The following is a 20,172-nucleotide window of genomic DNA, read 5'->3' as shown; positions in this document are numbered from 1 at the left end:
TCACAAAAATTTCTTACAGTAGGTAAAATACCAAAATAATCCGGTGACTAAATCTAAGACGGTGAAGGTTGGGAACGTTACCGCCACGATGCATGTTTAGGAAGAATTGTTGCATCGCACCTTTAAGAATGTACGAAACTTAGTAAACCATGATAACAAAAAACGTACTCTTATTTTGAAAAACTAACTCCTTCAAAGTTATTCTAAAATTACGCATTTATAATTTTTTCACCCGATGTCTCGTTACGTCAACGCTACTAACTTCAGCCTCATTTCGAATCGACGTAGACTGCCCCATATTATATTACAACGTCGTAAAATTCAAGGCGAAACTTGTACATTATTACACGTTACATACCCTGAAATGTAATTGTCGTCGTATAACATGACAAGGGTCAGGGGAGGTCAAAAGCTTTGTGACGTCACATGTTAAAATTTAAAATACTAAAACACGAAATTGATATACAAGGATTATTCAATAAAAATGAGAAAAAAATTAAAATAACTGTTTTCTTTTGATTATTTTTAAATACATGCGTGAGTTTGAAAAATTTTGTGACGTCACATCAGAGGGGAGGGGGTTCTAAAAATGTGACGACCTGTGACAAGGACGGGGGAGGGATTTGAGAGTTCTAAAATTCGTGTGACGTAATTTATGGATGGCCCCCTTATGTGTAAAAAACGAACGATCATTCGCAGTAGCACCGAGGGGCTGCTGACTCGCTTATTCCGTGGTTCATCGATTTTCGAAAGGAATCGATTTCTTGTGATTTCGATTGCGATTTTCGTAACGCCTGAATCGATGAGATTACTCGCGGTTTCATGTGATTTTTCCTGACTTCTAACATTACGAATGATTCCTACATTTCAAGAATCACCGATTTCTGGATTGGAAATGAGAAATTCATAAATATAAAATATTATTTTATTCGTATTTATAAAAAATTCACGATAAACGTTGAACAAAGGCTTGTTTGCATGGAGAGGGGATTGGCGATTTCCTGTATATTTGGAAAAATCATGAGAAAATGAGGAACCGTGCGACTCGCGATTCCTAGCGATTGCCAATCTGATTTTTTGTAAAATGGTTCAATGATTTCCTAAGTGAGCAGCCCCTCGAGTAGCACTGCAGAATTTTTCAAACGCGGGTGTAATGTACGTACGTGTATAATACATGACTTATGTATGAAAGATATTACACACAGGTATACACGTACAGCCATAATTCGCTGTCATAACGATCTGCACGCGTCAAAGATTGCAGGCTTCTAATCCGCGACGCGTCTCTCGTATGCTGTATTATACATATAATGCGGCTCCTTGTATCGATAATAATGCTCGCATACGTATGTGTCTTATCTATTTATACCGTGAGCTGTATGTACAATGTAGCTACATGTACAACGTATGCCTATACATGTATATATATAGATGATACATACTTACATAGATGAGTTGCATTATGCACGTCCTAAATCTTCGACGTTATTGTAACCCGTGGTGCAGTATACACGTACGTATGTACCGTGTACACAGATACGATGCAACGGAACGTGTTAGACTTCAGATTATATATATATATATATATATGTATGTAAAGGTGTATGGTATATACCTGTGTATGCGCATTATCGAGCAACCCGCAAAACCGCTGCAGAACCGCTGCATCGCTGTAAACGAATATACAACTTCCTATACATGTGATTTGAGCTATGTAGGTATTTATAACGTATGCACCGGACTTGCTTGTAAATTTTTGAGATCGTAATATTGGCACGCATGTATATGTATACCTACCTACTTATTGTATATTATACCGGACAACTTGAAAATCAACCGCGCATGCGTCAAATAATTCAATCTCATTGGTCGGCGAAATCTTCCCGCAGCGATATTCTTGTCTGCGATGCGGGCGAGCCAACGTACGCAAAATGTGTACGTTTTAATTTTCAAAGAGCATAAGCGTTAAATTCCGACCGTTCTTTGAAGAATCAACTTTCCGACCCAACAACAAATGCTTCCCAAACCCTTCCGAGTCGCTGCCTCGATTATTTGAGATTCTAACCTCGAAAATTCGTATCAACTACATCGCCGCCAGAAACAGAGTTTGACAGCTGAAACTCGGGATGGCCAGCCTGCAACGAAGAGCCGATAAAACTCGCGCATGCGCGTTTGATTTTCAAGTTTCAAGAGATCGTCCCGGTATATTAAGGTGGTCCTTAAAAAAGTCATTTTTGAATTTCGACCGGCACGGTCCTCAAATCGGTTCTAAATAATTCAAAAATTATTTCTCTAACGTTTTTAGATTTTTATCTCATCTCTAACCCGTCCACCAAAGCGGGCCGATTTCCACATCAAATTTACCGAACGGATTTAGATGAAATTTGGTATAGAGAGGTTTCTTGGGTCGCTGATTAGGAATCTGATCTCTAAATTTAAAATTTAAAATGGTGGATCCAATATAGTCGCCCAAAACCCCAAAAGTCACATGATATTGCCATATTAGATCCACCATTTGGATTAGGAGGGCGCGCCGGTCGAAATTTAAAAATGACCTTTTTGAGAACCATTCTAAAATATATGATTATATACGTACAGCAAATAATCATTAATTTCATTAATTTTCAAAAATACTTCACTTTTATTTAATCATTATTATATTCCATAACGGTTGTATTAATTCCTCCCCCTTTTTTCCTTCAACTCGCTCTGCACGCAATCGCGGATCACGCGCGCTTTGGGTGAAAAAAAAAAGAAACACTTCCGATTAAATTGCAAACACAAAATGCACGTGTGTTGTAAAGTGCAAAGAGAGATGATCGGATAGATAAATAAATAGAGATTGATTGATTGATAAAGAAAGTTTATTAAGCCAAGGCTGAATTCAGCCAGATGGCTAAATAGAGTGGGAGAGAGAGAGAGAGAGATTGGGTAAAAAAAAGAGAAAAGGCAGAAGCCATTCGCGGCATAAATTTGATCGTACCGAGAGAAAAAAAGAAACAATCGAATGATAAAATGAATATTAAAGGGAGAGGAAAAAAACATTACTCGCAATATCGATCATAGTTATTTGAATTAAATTAATGCGAATATGGCAGAAAAAGGAAGAGAAAAAAAAGAACGTCACCGAAAAGAAAGTTCCACATTTTTCGTCCTTTTTATTTATTGTGTTGTACATCTGGCAGAGCAGGTGCACAAATGTTGGTACAAATTGGATTATCGGAATAATTCCGGCAAGGTTTTATCTACGATACCTTAGACGTATACATGTATACCTATTGTACGTATACACATTCAAGATCACATCTGTTATCCTACCGAAGATGCGCCGAATTAACGTTAGGGCAAGAAAAGGATGAATGAAGTAAAAACTTGGGCTACGTAAAGCAATATTCATTAATGCCTTTTGCTTCCGGCTAACTTTTTTTTCGGTTCGAAACGAAATGCGAGTTTTATTCAATCGGTCAATGTGAGAGAACACTGAACTGTAATAACACTGGAACGATTACTGGGCATTAATGAATATTACTGTAAGTATACTTGGCCATAGTGATTTTGTGAAGGCTAATTTTACCGACGAGTCCGTTACGTTGGCAATGAAAAATCAGTCCGCAGCGCCACCGCCGGCCGATCTCGAAACAGGCGCAATCTTTGTAAACATAACATAACCTATAACCGTCGAATCTAAGCCAAAAATACGAACAAGCGACAGCTTATTTTCAGGAAAAATAAGCTGCAGGCTGATTCTGCATTGCCAACGTAACCGACTCGTCGAAAAAATTAGCCGTCTCAGAATCCCTGCGGCCTTAGATGTACATACAAGTATCAGGGTGGTTCTTAAAAAGGTTATTTTTGAATTTCGACTGCTCAACCCCCCCACCCCCAAATCGGTTTAAGATAATTAAAAAGTAATTTCCTAATTTTTTCAGATTTTTGTCTCAACCCTAACCCCTCCCGCCAACAGGATGGACTACCCCATTAAAAATACACGTGTTTCGAACACATTCTCACAATCGGTATATATTTTATTGCAAGAGTTGAGGTAAAAATCTGAAAAAGTTAGGAAATTATTTTTCATTTATTTGGAGACAATTTGGAGGGGTGGACAGTCGAAATTAAAAAATGACCTTTTCAAGGACCACCCTAATATGTATAGATGTACACGTGATTTTCCAAAAATGCTCAACTACGTGACTTATGCCGAAAATCCTCCTTCTTCACCGTATTGTACATACGTACATGCACACATATGCAAATAAATACCGACTATGTCCCGTTTTAAAAAATTATCATGTATTGCTTATACTTTATTCTAATCCTTTGATTTAATTGTTTATTTCTTGTTTCCACATTATATAGGTATAAACCTATACGATATTTGATTCATAATTTCAGTCTTGGTCGTTTACTTCATCTGCCTATTTTTTTTTCTCCTTTTCTTCAAATTATGCGCACTTGACGGCAACATCGGTCAAACTTGAGACGAGATTCTTCCGCGTAGGTGAATCAATCGTTGAGTTTTAATACTTGGAGGTGCTGTTGTTGTTGTTTTTTTTTTTTTTTTTCTTCTCTTCCAACATATTTCGAAAAGAAATTCCTTATTCTCGAACGTGTTAAGTAAGAAAACATCCGATCGTCGTGAACGAAGAAACGAAGAAAGAAACAAAGAAACGGGAAAAACCACGCGGAAGGGAAATTCTTTTTTAGATAAATTCCTTAACCATTAACAATAACAATAATAAGAATAACGACGACGAGCATTGGATTCCACGAACTACGTATACACGAGTGACAATTATAGCGTAGAGACCTGTGTTACCAACATATGCACACGCGGTGCACACACACGTACGCGTTCATACAACGAACACAAGTACGGACGTGACATACGACTAATATTGATACACTGCGTGAGAAAAATCAAACTCCCCGGCGGGGCCGCGGATCGCGACATGGAAAATTAATTGCCGGGGTTGGAGGGGTGGGGGTTCGGGGCTGGGGCAACGTTGGGGATAATAAGGAGGTCACGGGCCAGAAAGCCGGCTGGTTGGTCGGGTTCGCGCTTGTTTATATATAGCCTCGATAAAATTAGCAGCAGAGGGACTGTCGTCCCGCGCACACGACAGATGACAACTGCGACAAGGCCGGCACCCTACCTTCCTCTCCCTTTCCCCCTGACCCTAACCTAAACGACCCTGTTTAGTAGGGAATTTGTACTTTTCTTTTTTTCTTCTTCTATTTCCAGATCGCAGCGCGTGTGTAGTATACAACGTATAACTAGATGGGCGATGATTGTTGTTTTTTTTTTTTTTTTCATTTTTTACTTTTTTTTTTTACTTCTCACGTGCCCTGTAAAAAGTCTCGAACGAAACCGGAACTCGGTAGTGAAATTCTAAAAGGTGCATCGTCCGGTTTTAATTTTTCAAACACTCTGACCGGAATATCTCGAAAACTGTACTACTTGGGAAGTTGTTTTTGATTTCATATTTTAGATGATCAAATTTTTTGTAAGAAAGGCTTAGACTACTTTACACCTGAATGTTCATCTTATATATTCGGTAGGAAGAAGTTTAAAGTTGAGTGCACTTAACAAATGAATTAAGATCCTTATTCACCTTGCAGATTTTTATCTCAGCCTTGTTCTGAGCTGATAGAAGTTACGTTACGCAGTAGTCAAGACGTTTGTTAAAAAACTTATGATCATCTAGAAAATGAAACCAAGAACAGCTTCCCAAATTTTATAGCTTTCGAGGTATTTCGGTTAGACTGTTTGAAAAATTCAAACCTCATGTGTCACCTTTTAGAATTTTTTTTACCGAGCTCCGGTTTCTATGCTCGCTGCAATTCGTTTTTTTTTTGTTTTGTTTTTGTTTTCTTAAACAATCATCAGACAATTCGCCAACTCGTATATAATATAATGTACAAGAGAACAGTTTTCGAAATTATTCACAGTTTTTGATTTCTTCAGTTGAACGGCGAATCTTAATGTAGAGGTGAACGTAACATGAAAAAATGACAAAAACAAAAAACGAATGATTGATTTTTTTTTCCACTTTCAATTACCTCTCTGGTGTTTAGAACTTTTCCGGAAGTGATCGAACAGCAAAAATGCGGCTTGGATATCAACCCTTCATTAGACACGTCAGCTTTCATTGCGCCAATACGCGTGTGGGGTCGTCGGAGACCCCATTTTCCTAATGCAATATTTACACCTGGAAAACAAATAAAAAGTTTTAAATAGAAAATTTTGCTTTTCTGTGCGTCTGGCAATAAGGATTTACTGGTTACAATTTCAAATTTATTGCTGATCTTTAATGAACAATATTTCATCTCAGAATTCGAAAAAGTTGAAAATTTGCCTACTATAGACGATATCGGATGAAAAAAAAAAAAATATTTCTTTGCTTGAAAATGATTCTTTTTGAACATAGTTTCTAAGACAAAGATACGAACAAACGAAATCATCCATGGCACAAATTTTTTTAGAAAATGAATAAAAGAACACATTTTTGACAAACGAAAAATTACATGTAATGAGAAAAACGAACTTATTAAATATTTATAAATTCCCGACGTTATATTATTAATATTATTTCCAACTTTCGTTAAAATTTAAGTTGACAAAAATAAAAATCTGACGTTGCACCTCCTTCCAATAAAACAGCGCGTTCGCGGATGGAATCAATGCATTGATGGAATTAATCACAACTTTCTTGCTATCTTTGGGAATCGATCATGGAGTTAGTTGAGTATTTCGTTAGATTTCAAGTTCCCTCGAAGCTTTGCAATTCGTAAAAATCGCGTAATCCAGAGATATCAAAATCTCGGAATCTCGGAAGATACTGATTTTCGATTTTTGATGTATTACAACATAATAAAATTTCAGTCAATTCCCATAAGGATTCTACGGGGTCCTTTATAGTTATTCTTTGATTACACAAAGGCGAATACGTTTTTTTCTTCTCGTACGTATCGCATTTGTGCGATACTTTTTTATTCCTTCATTATCTTTATTTATTTATTTTGTTTCCTTACAACACGCGCTAATAATACAATTAATTCCGATACAACCTATTAGTGATTTATCTATAAATTTTGCAAAGAATGCCGGTATGAAAAACTCGAAAAGCTTTGAAGGTAAAAGTGCAGTGAAAAAAGTAAGTTACATATAAAAAAAATGACGAGGATTTCCCGCTGATTCCAGATCGCAGTTTCCTCGTGGCGAACGCTCACCAAGGATTATGCCACATAATATACTGTTCGGACGGTTTTTGCCGCCTGACGGGATTCTCCCGTGCGGAGGTGATGCAGAGGCTGGCGGTATGCGAGTTTCTCCACGGACCTATGACGTCACCGCACGCGGTCGCCGCCCTCCGAGACGCCCTGGCTGCCGGCGTCGAGAAACACTTCGAAATACTCTACTACAAGAAAGATGGTCAGAGCCTAAATTTTTTTCATTTTTTTGCCGGAGCGTTGGTCGACCTGCGTCGAGAAGGTTAACCCTTTGGGTCAGGTTTTACGACAATATGGTTCGCCTGGGGTTTTTTGGATCGCTGATTGCGAAATCTGATATCGGAGTTAGAAGATTCAAGATGGCGGATACAGTAAGGGAGGCTAAATTCAAATTTCATTGAATTTAGACGCGATACTGTACGAATGGGATTTTGGGGTTGGCGAGTACAAATCTCGTACCGGATTTTAAAAATTCAAGATGGCGGATCTAATAAAGAGGGTAAAAGTTTGAGAAAATTGATTAAATTTGTACAAAAAACTGAGCACAGGGGTTTTTTGGGTTACTTATCACGAATTTGAAGTCTCATTATCATAAACGGTACGGACAAAGTTCAAATTTGATTACAAATATCGTACCAGATTTTGAAAATTCAAGATGGCGGATCCAATGTAGAGGGCGAAAGATTGAAAAATTGATTAAATTTGGACAAAAATCTGGACACAGGAGTTTTTTGGGTTACTTATCACGAATTTGAAGTCTCATTATCATAAACGGTACGGACAAAGTTCAAATTTGAGTACAAATATCGTACCAGATTTCAAAAATTCAAGATGGCGGATCTAATAAAGAGGGTAAAAGTTTGAGAAAATTGAATAAATTTGTACAAAAAACTGAGCACAGGGGTTTTTTGGGTTACTTATCACGAATTTGAAGTCTCATTATCATAAACGGTACGGACAAAGTTCAAATTTGATTACAAATATCGTACCAGATTTTGAAAATTCAAGATGGCGGATGCAATCTAGAGGGCGAAAGATTGAAAAATTGAATAAATTTGTACAAAAAACTGAGCACAGGGGTTTTTTGGGTTACTTATCACGAATTTGAAGTCTCATAATCAAAATTGAAAATGGTGAATTCAAATAACAGACATGATTTTTTTAAATTCGTCGAACAAAGAGCTTTGACTTACAAAAATTACATACCTAGTCGATAAAATGAAATTTATAAAACAGCAAAGATTATTCGTGGCAACAGAAAACTATGGATAAAATGGGATTCAAAAGTTTCAGCCGAGACGAGAAACACAAAAAAAAAAAAATGCGTAGCCCGGAACGGCGCGATTTAGTTGCATATGTAATTTCGTAAGAATTACGCAATGCGTCGCGTCACTGCATCGGCAGGTATGCATTCGGCAAAGAGCTCGGATCTTTTTGCGAGTTCTGCAACGTCCGGATTAAGTCGCGTATACGCGTCGCCTCCGCGTTCCTATCCTGATTGTCGGTCTAATAATATACTATATATCTGGGCAACGACGGTACCCAGGTACGTAGTTATAATTCGCAGTACCCGAACCCGCGATGCGCCAAAATTAACCGTCATTATACGATTGCGCGGAACGGTATTTTTCTTTCAGTTTCGGTAATAATATCGGATACCACGCAAATAAAAAATACAAAGATAATAAAAAATATGTTACCAAATGCAGTTCATTTGTCGGCAGGCGAATGATATTAACTCTATAAATATTGCAATTAATTAATTCCGCAGGTGTGTTTGTGTAAATTATTTACGAGCAAATTATTAGATTTTTAATTTGTATTTAGTGGTCTTCTTTCGTTAATTTATTTTCATCGAAAATATACGCATTAATTTCAACTCACTTTTTTTTAACAGCGAAAACTTAACACTCTGCATAATTACGATCATTTTTCATTTCGAATACCATAATTCTCTTTACGGGTACATTTTCAATCACAATCAGATACTTTTTCTTTTCTGTCGGATGGGTATCGTTGAATTTTAGATTCACCGTTAGATCAACAAATGTAGGAATAGATTCGAATCGACTGTTGAAGAAGCGAGTTTATTCTTCGGTGAATTATTGCGAACAACAATTTTCCAAACACGTTAGAAATCTAAACGAATTTGCCAGATTATTACTAACAATTCAAATGCGATATGAAGTAAAAAACGATACCTGTAACTCCTCATTTTTTTTTCTTTTTCAAGTTTCTCTCTTCCATTTTGTTTTTTCTTTTTTTTTTTCCTCTCTTTTCGTTAAAAAAATCATACCGGGTCAAGATTGCAAGTTAATGAATATGACAAATAGCAATTTTTTAAAGATTTTTTTTTTCCCTCATCTATCAAAGATTCGCGCAAACTCAGTCAGTGTCGCGAAGTTGTGACGTCACAACGAAACGTCGCCCCCCCCCCCCCCTCTACGCCCCTCCCCCCTTCACCCTTGCGCTGCGGCATTCGCTACGTCATCGACGAACAATGCCCCCAGTGATGTGCAGAGAGGAGAGGAGAGGAGAGGAGAGGAGAGGAAAGGAGAGGAGAGAGAAACGGCGCCTTCACTACTCTGCATACTATGACACTTTACTTATAGTTGGACCGGGTCGATCGAACGGACAAACTAGAGGCGAATTGAGTCGTGCAGGCTGGTCGGTTTTTCTCTCCTATTATACTCTTCTTATTCTTATTCTTATCCTCAAGAGATAAGAAAAATAAAAAAATAAAAAAACACACAGCTGTGAATCGTTGTTCTATCCAAATTTTCATCATTCATCCTCTGTTCTTCTGTTCTTCTTCTTCTTCATTTTTTTTTTCCAACATTTTTCATCAATTCAATGACCAATTTGTCACAGTGAAAAGTTTTATGTTCAATAGGGTGTTTCAGAAAAAAATTATACGCTGTTTTCCAACGTGGCAACCAATGAAAAGCTTGTTTCGGTTGAACGAAAAATTCTGTTAAAAGATGAGCGTTCTAGGTTATGTGGAAGATCGTGATTTTTTACTTTTGTAAATTTTTTACAATTTATGAAGTACCGCGAATGACTACTACTTTTTTCTACTACTTACGTCGATCAGAATATCAATTAACGTCGTAAATAGGACTCACGCTTGTAACTTTAATAATAAGTCTCCAGTTGATGCTTGAGAAATGCATTTGACGATTTTTTCACCATTTATTAAATCTCATAAAATAGTTGTAATTTAATATGCTACGGATCTTTGAGTTGAATATAAATTTAAGGAAAGAAATAATAATTCAAGTGCTACATGTTTCTTTATAAATTCAAAAAAGCGTTTAAAAAAAAAAGTGTAAAATCAGATGAGGACGGTCTTCCACTTAACGCAGGACGCTCATCTTTTTCCAAAATCTATCTTTGAACCTGAACAAACTTTGTAGGGGGTGCCACTTTGGAAATTGAAAAATTCTTTTTTTTTTTTTCTTTCAAACACCCTCGTGTTCATGACGTGTAGTAAGTAACTCCAAATTCCGAAAAAACCTAATTGGATGTATGAGATAATTGATATCACGTGATCTGCACTCTGGTGAAAAACTTGACTAACAATAATAACACCGATCAACACGAATTTTGAGTCTGGATTACAGATGTCAAATTTTGATTTCTTCCGCGTAAATAATAAGTGGAAAAATAATTTTATTAGGTAAAGTTTGTTTTTGTAAAAACCAGAACGATATTTCAAATTTTAAGAAAATTGACCTACTTTCTCAACCATTTATTGTCAATAACAATTGGTCAACCTTCAGTTTTGCATTTAAATCACTTTTGTTCAATAATAATAATTGATAATAAACTACAAATGTAAAAGAATTGATGAGCAAAGTTTAAAAATGAATATTTTTTGTACTTCGTCCATTTTCTTACGGACTTTCTCGTATCAAACTCCAAACGTAATCTCTCATCATGATCTCGTTATACCGCCCCTGATAACGTTAACAACGATAAAGTCCATCACATCTTGGTGAAAAAGTTTTTCCTTTTTCTTCTGAATAGGCACCCATATTAGCTATGAAGTAAAAACTTCAAGCCTTATTTATCAACGTAAAAAAGACAAAAACAAAGTTTATACGTAATAAATAAAGGAGTTGGTTATTATTCAATGTAGAGAATCGAAATTGATTTATCTCAATAGAAACTCGACGAAAATAATATTTTTTGCCGACCTGTGATAATCGGGCCGGTAAAGCTTGACCAAATACGTAAGTATATGTATAATCAACAATTCTCAATTGATTTTTTTCTTTTTCTCGTTCTTCTCTCTCTCTCTCCCTCTCTCTGTGAAAAATAAAACCATCTCGGAGAATTGATTACACACAGTTGTACGATACAATTTATACAACAAATATGTAACTGCCAAGTTTTTGTCTGCAATTTCGATTTTATAAAGAAAATAGGGGAAAAAATAAAGAAGAGTGAATACCTTGATATTACGGTAATAAAGGTCGCAGAAACATTTGACAAAGTAAACTACAGCTGTAATTATAAGCGGGTACAAGGCAAGGAAAAAGAAAAGAAAAAAAAAATGACATTCAACCTTCGAATAAGCACGCCAAAAAGTTAGTTTCAACAATTTCGAGCTGAACTATCGTCAAGTATATAGCGATGAATAAAGAACAAAGTACAAAGATTGAGTATTGCAGAATAATTATAGAGTCTAGTCGGGCCGAGGGAAGAAAATAAAATAAAATAAAAATAAAAAAAAAAAAACAGCAATAAAAACAACGTCCGAAGGCGATATTACAACACGCTGTGTAAGGGCACGGTGAAAAATATAACTGTATACCGACCCGAGTTGGCTATCATAATCGCGTATCGGAATCTTGATATCGGAACTTTTGCAGCTGCTGCACGAGCTTTATCGCCGCGGCTTATTTCTAAGCGATTCGACCCTTCCTTTTTCTTTCCTCCTTTTTCTCCGAGGTTTCGCCGCTCGCATTTAGTCGGAGGTCGAGGTCGAGTGCTGTCGAAAAGATAAATGAGAAAAAGGGAAAGAAAAATGCAACTTGAAAATAATACGATCGCCTACACATATGTATGTACGCATACATCGTATTCGAATTGAAAGTGACAGCAAAAACGACTCGAAACGAAATTTTTTTTTTTTTTTGTTTGCAACTCTCAAACATTTCGCGAAAGTTGTCTTTTCGTCGGGATTCAAAGAGCAAAGTTTTTTTTTTTTTTTATCATTCTTCATTTTTTCAATTTGAAACTGAAATTTTCATTTTTCAAAATTCAATCTGTACTATTACTATAAATATAAACATTGATTTTTTCATTATTATTATTGTTATTATTATTATTATTATTATTACCATAACGTTGTCGTTATTTTTTACACTTCTAGATTCCTTTTTTTTTTTTTTTTTTTTTTTTTTAACTCACGCCTACGATTTCAATTCTGCCAGTGATGAAGCAATATTTTCGTGCAATTTATAATTATCGTCGATTACTTAATAAAGGTGCGTTACGTTATTAATTTGACGAAAATTCAACAGGAACAAAGTTCCTCTGCAGCGAGGTGATTGCCTTGATAAGGAGCGAGGTAGACGATATCTGTCTGCAAATAATAAACTTCGAGGACCTCTCAGCTCAGCCGTCTCAACCACCCGCCATTCCGCTGCCAAGTCACGCCAACAATCGCCTCGTTACTCGATGTGAGTCCCCTTGTTATTATTATTATTATTATCATCATCATCATCATCATCGTTTTTTCCTCTCATTAATCTTTTCCCTTATATACCTATTTATATTCTTCTCTTCAACGTACAACTTGTATATTGTTATACCTGTAGCAAAAAAGATCTATTTGTCTTTTCATTTTTCTCCCGCTAATTGTTTATAAATAATAATCTGAAATCGAGCCTGAAGATAATCGGAAATAAAAATGTTTCGTTTTTTTTTTTTTTTTTCTTCACCGATTCGTTTTACTTTCACTTATTGCCAATTTCAAATCAATGATTTGCGCGTGAATTTTGCAATTTTGTTTCGTACATTTTCACACATTGTTTACATTTAACGTTCGTTAATAATATTACCCGCCAAAGAGCAGGAAAAGAAGGAAAAGGATAATTGAAAGAAAAAAACACCACTTTTTTTTTTTTTTTGACATAACGTAGATTATTATTTCAATAACGGTGATTTGTATACGGAATGAATTTCTAACGACTGCATGATTCGTCGTCTACTGCATTTTAATGCGCATGCTCTAAAATTGGAGAGTAGGAGTTTCCCAGGGTGACCAACCGTCATTAACTCAGATGACATTTCACCGCGATGTACGTAACCTCAAAAATTTTAACAGCCGTCGATGTTGAGCACAACTACTAGCGACAACTGTCAAAATCTTTGAGGTTACGTTCACGACGTTTGGCCGCCCCGGCAAACAACTGCTCTCGGATTTTCAGCGCATGCGCATGACATCGTAGCAGACGACGGACAGTTCGGCTGTTAAATAATCACTCTGTATACTTACATATGTACGTATGTATATTTGTACAGAAAAAAACGAGAAGAAAAAACACGTTTTTGCTAATCAAGAATCGTTGCAAAAACCGATTAAAAAAAAAACCGTAAAGACATGGATAAAGCAACAAAATATATACCTTAGGGTGATTCAGAACAGGGCCTTTTTTTTAGAATTCACTCTTCTCTAAGATTCTTGATCTTTTTCAGTAAAAACTAGTTCACGCCAAAGGCCTGGGTTGACAAAAATTTTTTACCGCAGTCTCGACGACATTGACATTTCGGAAAAGGCTTTTTTCGGTAATTTTGAAATTGATATATCTTTAAATCCTTCGGCGACTATGTTTAGTACGACGAAACAAAAGTTTTCGTAAAACCTGAGACGCGTGCGATTTTTTTAGTACCGGAAAAAAAATCTATGTTGAAATTCTTAAGAACTAATTTTTTCAGCTTTCAAATATTAAAATATTTCACTGCTCTCTGTTTCTCTTCTTGCTTTACAACGAACAAGAGTTCACGCGAACCCGGAGAAATCTGAGCCGATAGTAAATACCGCCTCATCAAATTATTATTGTTAAATTTTTTTTTTTTTTTTCTTTCAAGACCTCAGGAAAATCCTTACAACGCGACGTTTATTGGTTTTCAAAAATATTTCGACTGAAAAACAAATCTCGCGCAGCTACTAAAAAAAAAAAAAAAACCACACGCATCTCAGGTATGGTAAAAACTTTTGCTCCGTCAAACAAAGCATGGCCAACGAAGAATTTAATGATGTCTAAATTTCGAAATTCCCGAAAACAGTCTTTTCCGAAATTTCAACGTGCTCGAGGTATTAGTGAAAAAATTTTTTTCAGTCCAGTCAGCTATTTCGCGCGAGCTATATTTGAGTGTTAAAAATTACAAAAATCTCGGCGGAAATAACAAAGCGAAATGTAAAAAAAAAAAAAAAAAAAAAAAAGGCCCTTTTCCGAACCTTGCGTATTCGGTACTCCAGCATACGCGTCATAATAAAATAACCGACTAACTAAAAGCGGCCGGGCTGTAGATAGATTTCTGTTCTACCTACTAACTTTTGTTGTACTAATAATCGAATGCAATGATGGGTGACGGGAGCAGTCGACAGGGCGCGAGCATCGTTCCGGGCCGGATTATCGAGGACCGGAGTCGTCGGACCGCCCCGGGTTCTCGGACGCCAAAGAACATCGGCCACGCTTCAACCGAGGAGACTCGCCGACTCTCACGCCCTCGACGAGGAGGCCTCGGAAAATTGGTGAGTAGTTGTCTGCTTTCGTTACCGTACGATTATTAAATTTTCCCTGCTGCGCGAATTCTTCGTATTATTGTTATATTCGTAATTTCAAATTTCTTTTCTTTTTTTTTTTTTTTTTTTTAACAAGTATCGAACCGTTACACCCGTTTTTGATCATAAATTTACATGAATATACGTATACTGCGCGCTGCGGAGGGATGTGCGATTTTTAGACTATGATTGAAGGGAAAATTATTTACATTAAAACGTAGAAAAATTCGTGATGGTCACTGAGTGATAGTCGGAGAAAATTCAACGAATTTTTTCCCCGACTTTCCCTGACCAAAAAATCGTCACTTATCACCGACTGATATTCAAGCTAACAGTGACGAGTGTCTAGGAAATAAATCCTCCGAACAAATCGGTGTTCAAAAATACATTTTTACCATCCATTTAACGATCAGGGAACCGAACACATGGAAGAAACTTTGTTTTCTCTCTCTCTTTCTCTCTTCGTTTTTCTCGAACAAAAAGAAAAAAAAAAAAAAAAAAGAGTAGTGTTTTTTTTTCTTTTCGAACTTACCTATTTTTCTTCCCTTCAATGTATATTACAATTAGAGAAGTGTACGCGGCAAATACCAACTTGATGCGTTACATAACGCAACATCATGTTTTGTACAATTTATATTCACGAATTTATTGCACAAGGTATAATGTTATATACCTAATGTCCATGTAGACGAGGAATCTGGGTAAACAAGTCTATGCAGAGGCATACATATGGTAGATTATTATACAAGTTATACATACATACATGTGTGTATATATATATATGTATATATAATGTATGTGGACACGAGCTGCATCGAATACAGCTGCGAGTGATATACGATCCGATCTTTGCTGTGTATACCTGTATGGGGGATGGAAAAAAATATGTTTGCGACATTGAGGAATTGGTTTTATGAATCCGATACCGCGCCTTCAGAAGCAGAAGCAGCTGTTCGAGCTGCTGCTGCTGCTGCTGCTGCTGCAGTAAATTCATTCCCATTCCGACTCTCTCTTAAAAAGTCATCTATACACATGTATAATTAGCGAGAGTAAATAAACGAATAAATCAACGAACGAATAAACGAACTAATCAATAAATCAATCAATCGACCCGGTGATGAATCAATGTTGATCGCAAAATGTTTCAACATATCAACGCTATAAATTCTAGGCCATTCAAGTTATGCCGATTTCCGTATAGGAATGTACATGTAACCAGGTAGGTATACAAATAATACCGGTTTATTATGTTTTTAATTTTCCTTTTCGTTAAAATTGAAAATATAACAACAACAACGAGAACAAAAACTTCACTAACGAAGGTCGGTAAAAACTTTTCGGAATAATTCCAATCGTCGCAATACAAGACACCGGAAGCAGTAATCATGATAATAACAATAACAATTATATTCCAAAAAAAAATTATTCACCGTCATTAAAATTAATGTTATATAACGTAATAATATAACCGAGTTCAAATGAAACTGTCGATAAATAAAACAGGTTACAAAAAGAGTTTGAAAAACATTATCAAGGGACCCTTTTTCAACCTAACGTAAGAAATTTTTTCATCCCCCGCAAAACCGTCGGACGTATCGTTGCAATGCCTTGAGAATGGCTTCGGGTAGGTCGATCGCATGTTATGGGATTTTTACAGGGGTTCTTTGGGGCTTTCTCGCCCGTTCCTTAATTCCTGATAATACGACGAACGTGATTTTTTGAATTATTCACACCTGTGTAATAAAGGAAGTCGAAAATAGTTGTAGGGGTGAGAGGTAATCGTATACGTGGATCGATGCGATTTTTTCGTTGAGACTGTTTTTCAAGCGTTGAGCGTGTATTGTGAAGGAGTGATAGTGAAAATTGGAAAAAGAGAAAAAAAAAATTTAACAAAATGTATCCAATTTCACTAAAGTACCGTTTTCTTTTCTCGTCTTTTCTTTTTATTTTTATTTATTTTTTTTTTTTTCTTCAACCATCGCGCGCCGATGTGCTAAAATATTTTACTTTTAAAATAACGCGGCGCGGAATGTCGAGAAGAAGACAAAAACGCAGAGAAACGTAAAATCGCGAATCTCACAGTAGTCGACAACGATGACGCGTAAGCATTCTAACCTCGGTAACGGGGAAAATTTTCTTGAAAATATTGGAGTCGGGTACTGATTGAAGTGATTATTTCACAAGGTGTTTAAAAAAGCTGCACGGAAATGCGTCTTTTCTCTTTTTTACTCTGTTTTCTCAAACGTTACGAATATGTTCGTCTTCGCCGTGCTCCCTAAAACGCTGCATACTTCTTCTAACAGGGATCATCAAGCAGTAATTTTGTCAATATTCAGTCGTAATTCTTCGATAAGTTATAAAATATTTAAAAATAAAAAATTTCTCTGTAACGTTGTAGATTATCTCTTACTATAGCCGTATACGTGTAACAAAAAACCCGATATATGTATGAATTTAATATTTTTTTAATTATTTGAAACTTTGAGGTTTTCGGCCTCCATTGAAAATGGTTTTTTTTTTTCATTTTTATTTCTCCCTGATTCTTGAAGATACGAAAATAAACATGAAATATAGTTTTTTTTCTTTTTTTTGTCCCCAACAACTTTTGTTTGACATATTTTTTGATAAAGTTATCAGGTTCCGAATTAAACGGTTTTTACCCCTTTTTTTTTTAATGGTATCGGGGGAGATTATCACATGTATAAATATGTAAATAAAATTATTATCACAGTTCGATTCGGCGTACATCAAATAACCCTTGGATCAAGTTTCCGGATTCATACTTAAAAAGCGCTACCTTTCATGCTTATTTACTAGTCTAGCAGCACAAGCGTCAACCATATAGGCCGCACAGAAGAATCAAATTGTACATTGTCGCGTTTCTTCCTACTTCCGGTTGCACATTTCCGTCGCATTTACGAAATTAATCCCACAAAATGCCACACACCGAGCAATAATATGTTGCACGTCGAAATAAAAAATAAAAAAATCTGTCCGCACAGCTCCTTATATACGCTCCGTTTCTGTTGATGTGTTTTGACTGGAGAATTAGTAGGCGAAAAAAGCGAGGAATAAAAAAAAAAAAAAAAAAAAAAAAAAAAACGAACACCAACAACACGATCTGCATTACAGTCGTTATTATTACTATAGTTTTTGCAAACATGACGACGTCGGTACCTAGTTGTGAGAAAGAGCCAATTGTTAATAGAGCGAGCGAGAGAAAGAGAAGGAAAAAAAAAAATTTACAACGGAAGAAAAGAAACGTGGCAAAATATAGAAAAAAAAGCGAAAAAAAAAAGAAACGAAACACGTTTGCTCGGGTTGAAAAACAAAAAAAAAAATGTACGCACACGTTAGTATAATGTACATACTTACATGTAAGTACCGACAGTGTACGACATTATAGGATAATTCGCGTGCTGTGTTCGTGCAGCAGGCTCTATTATATACACATTGTATATGTATCCTAATGTACATATATATATATATGGTGCGTTCCAAGCCGACTCGGTAAACGGTTGACCGTGACATTGTTTAATTTCACCAAGGATTTTTCCTGCGTTAGTACGACACCTGAAAAATTTCCACTCTTTTAATCACTCATCTTTACCCTGTGATTTTTTTTTAAACCCATCTCAAAAACACCCGTATTAATTTTTGTGAAACATGAAAAATAAAGTTTCGTTTTCGAAATGAAACATTTTCATGCAAGATTCAAAGTGTGACCTCTGGGTTTGTTTCATCATTTTTTTTCTGTTTTGGTGAATCGTTTTTTCTATTTTCATACCTGTTAAAAATTAGTTACGAAATTTTGAAAAAAAAAAAAAATCGTAAGTGTGTTTCAAAACCAGAGGAGCAATAAAAAAATCAGTAATCAAATCGGAGATGCGGTGTGTATTATATTGAATATTTAACAGGTATGAAAATAGAAAGTACAATTAAAAACACAGGAAAAAATTGTTAAAAAAAAAACAAAACAGACAAAAAGATGTCTCACTTCGAATCTTGCGTGAAAATTTTTCATTTCGGAAATCAAACGATTTTTTGTTTTTGTCCCTTATTTCATAAAAATCAATTTGGGTGTTTCTGAGACGAGCTTGAAGAATGACGGGGCAAAGGCGAGTGTTTAAAAAAATTGCAATTTTTTTTTTTCGGAACATTTTCAAGGATCGTACTGACGCAGGCAAAATCCTTGGTGAAATTAAAAAATGTTACGGTCAACCGTTTACTGAGCTGGCGCGGAATGCCTCATATACAAGTATATTTGTGTACATATTATAGGCGTGTGTGGAGAAAAACGAGCAGAAGTTAGTGAGTCAATGCAAGCTTTTCGTGAAAAGTAACGATTCGAGAAACGCGCCCACACACAAACGCAGACGCGACGGAACGGAGAGGACTAAGAGCGAAAAAAATACTTTACAAGAAACCACAAGGCTCGCGTAACCGGTTCGATATATCGATGGATGGACGGACGCGTACTATGTTTCACATAGGTGCATTATTGTATTGTATACGAGTATGGGTACCTGATACGTATCGTAACGTAAGGTTGAACTTTCCGCAGCTTGCGGCAAAAGTCGTCCGATGTCAGCGATTAAACACGCGTTGCCCGCGGGGGCCGATCTTGGATATGTTCCAAAAAACCAAAAATCCTTGCTCATCGCTCTGGAACTAGGTTTAGGTATCACCGACATATATCTATACGCATATAATTGATGAACATGACGCACATTTTTGGAATTTGAACATTCAAGTGTCCGTAACAACACTTAATTTGTAACATTCACTTTCTTTCGCTTACCGATCCATTGAAAAGTAGGTTAAGTCAACCAAAAACTTTTAGTCAACCTGCTGGGACGTTTTTTTTTTTTGTTTTTTTTTTTCCAATCACGTACAATATAATATATACCCCGCGTATGCAAGAAAATCGGGATTGAATATTCAAAGATGAAAATTCTTCTCGTCGATGTAATAATTCTACTATACTACACACGTTACAACTAAATAATGCTTAAATAAAGAATTGGAATGGCCGCAAAAAAAAACGCTTCGACGCCTAAAAGAATGAAGAGGGAAATTAATAATTAAACAAAAAACAGCAAACTTAAGTGAAAAATAAATGTATAATTACACATGTGTAT

The 20,172-nt window shown here is 36.0% G+C and overlaps 1 protein-coding gene across 4 annotated transcripts in view; it reads left to right on the top strand.

Moving 5' to 3' along the window:
* sei (seizure) overlaps positions 1-20,172 on the top strand; it is an 80,737-nt gene that overhangs the window by 4,332 nt on the left and 56,233 nt on the right. For all 4 annotated transcript variants that reach the window (XM_046623329.2, XM_046623328.2, XM_069135531.1 and 1 more), the window contains exons 2-4: positions 7,205-7,435; positions 12,765-12,923; positions 14,848-15,001. In XM_046623329.2, coding sequence (XP_046479285.1) covers positions 7,205-7,435; positions 12,765-12,923; positions 14,848-15,001 — 544 coding nt within the window. The remainder of the gene's footprint in view (positions 1-7,204; positions 7,436-12,764; positions 12,924-14,847; positions 15,002-20,172) is intronic.

The sequence above is a fragment of the Neodiprion pinetum genome, chromosome 4 (assembly GCF_021155775.2).
Source record: "Neodiprion pinetum isolate iyNeoPine1 chromosome 4, iyNeoPine1.2, whole genome shotgun sequence".
Classification (NCBI taxonomy): Eukaryota; Metazoa; Arthropoda; class Insecta; order Hymenoptera; family Diprionidae; genus Neodiprion; species Neodiprion pinetum.
This window is presented reverse-complemented; position numbering and strand designations above follow the sequence as displayed.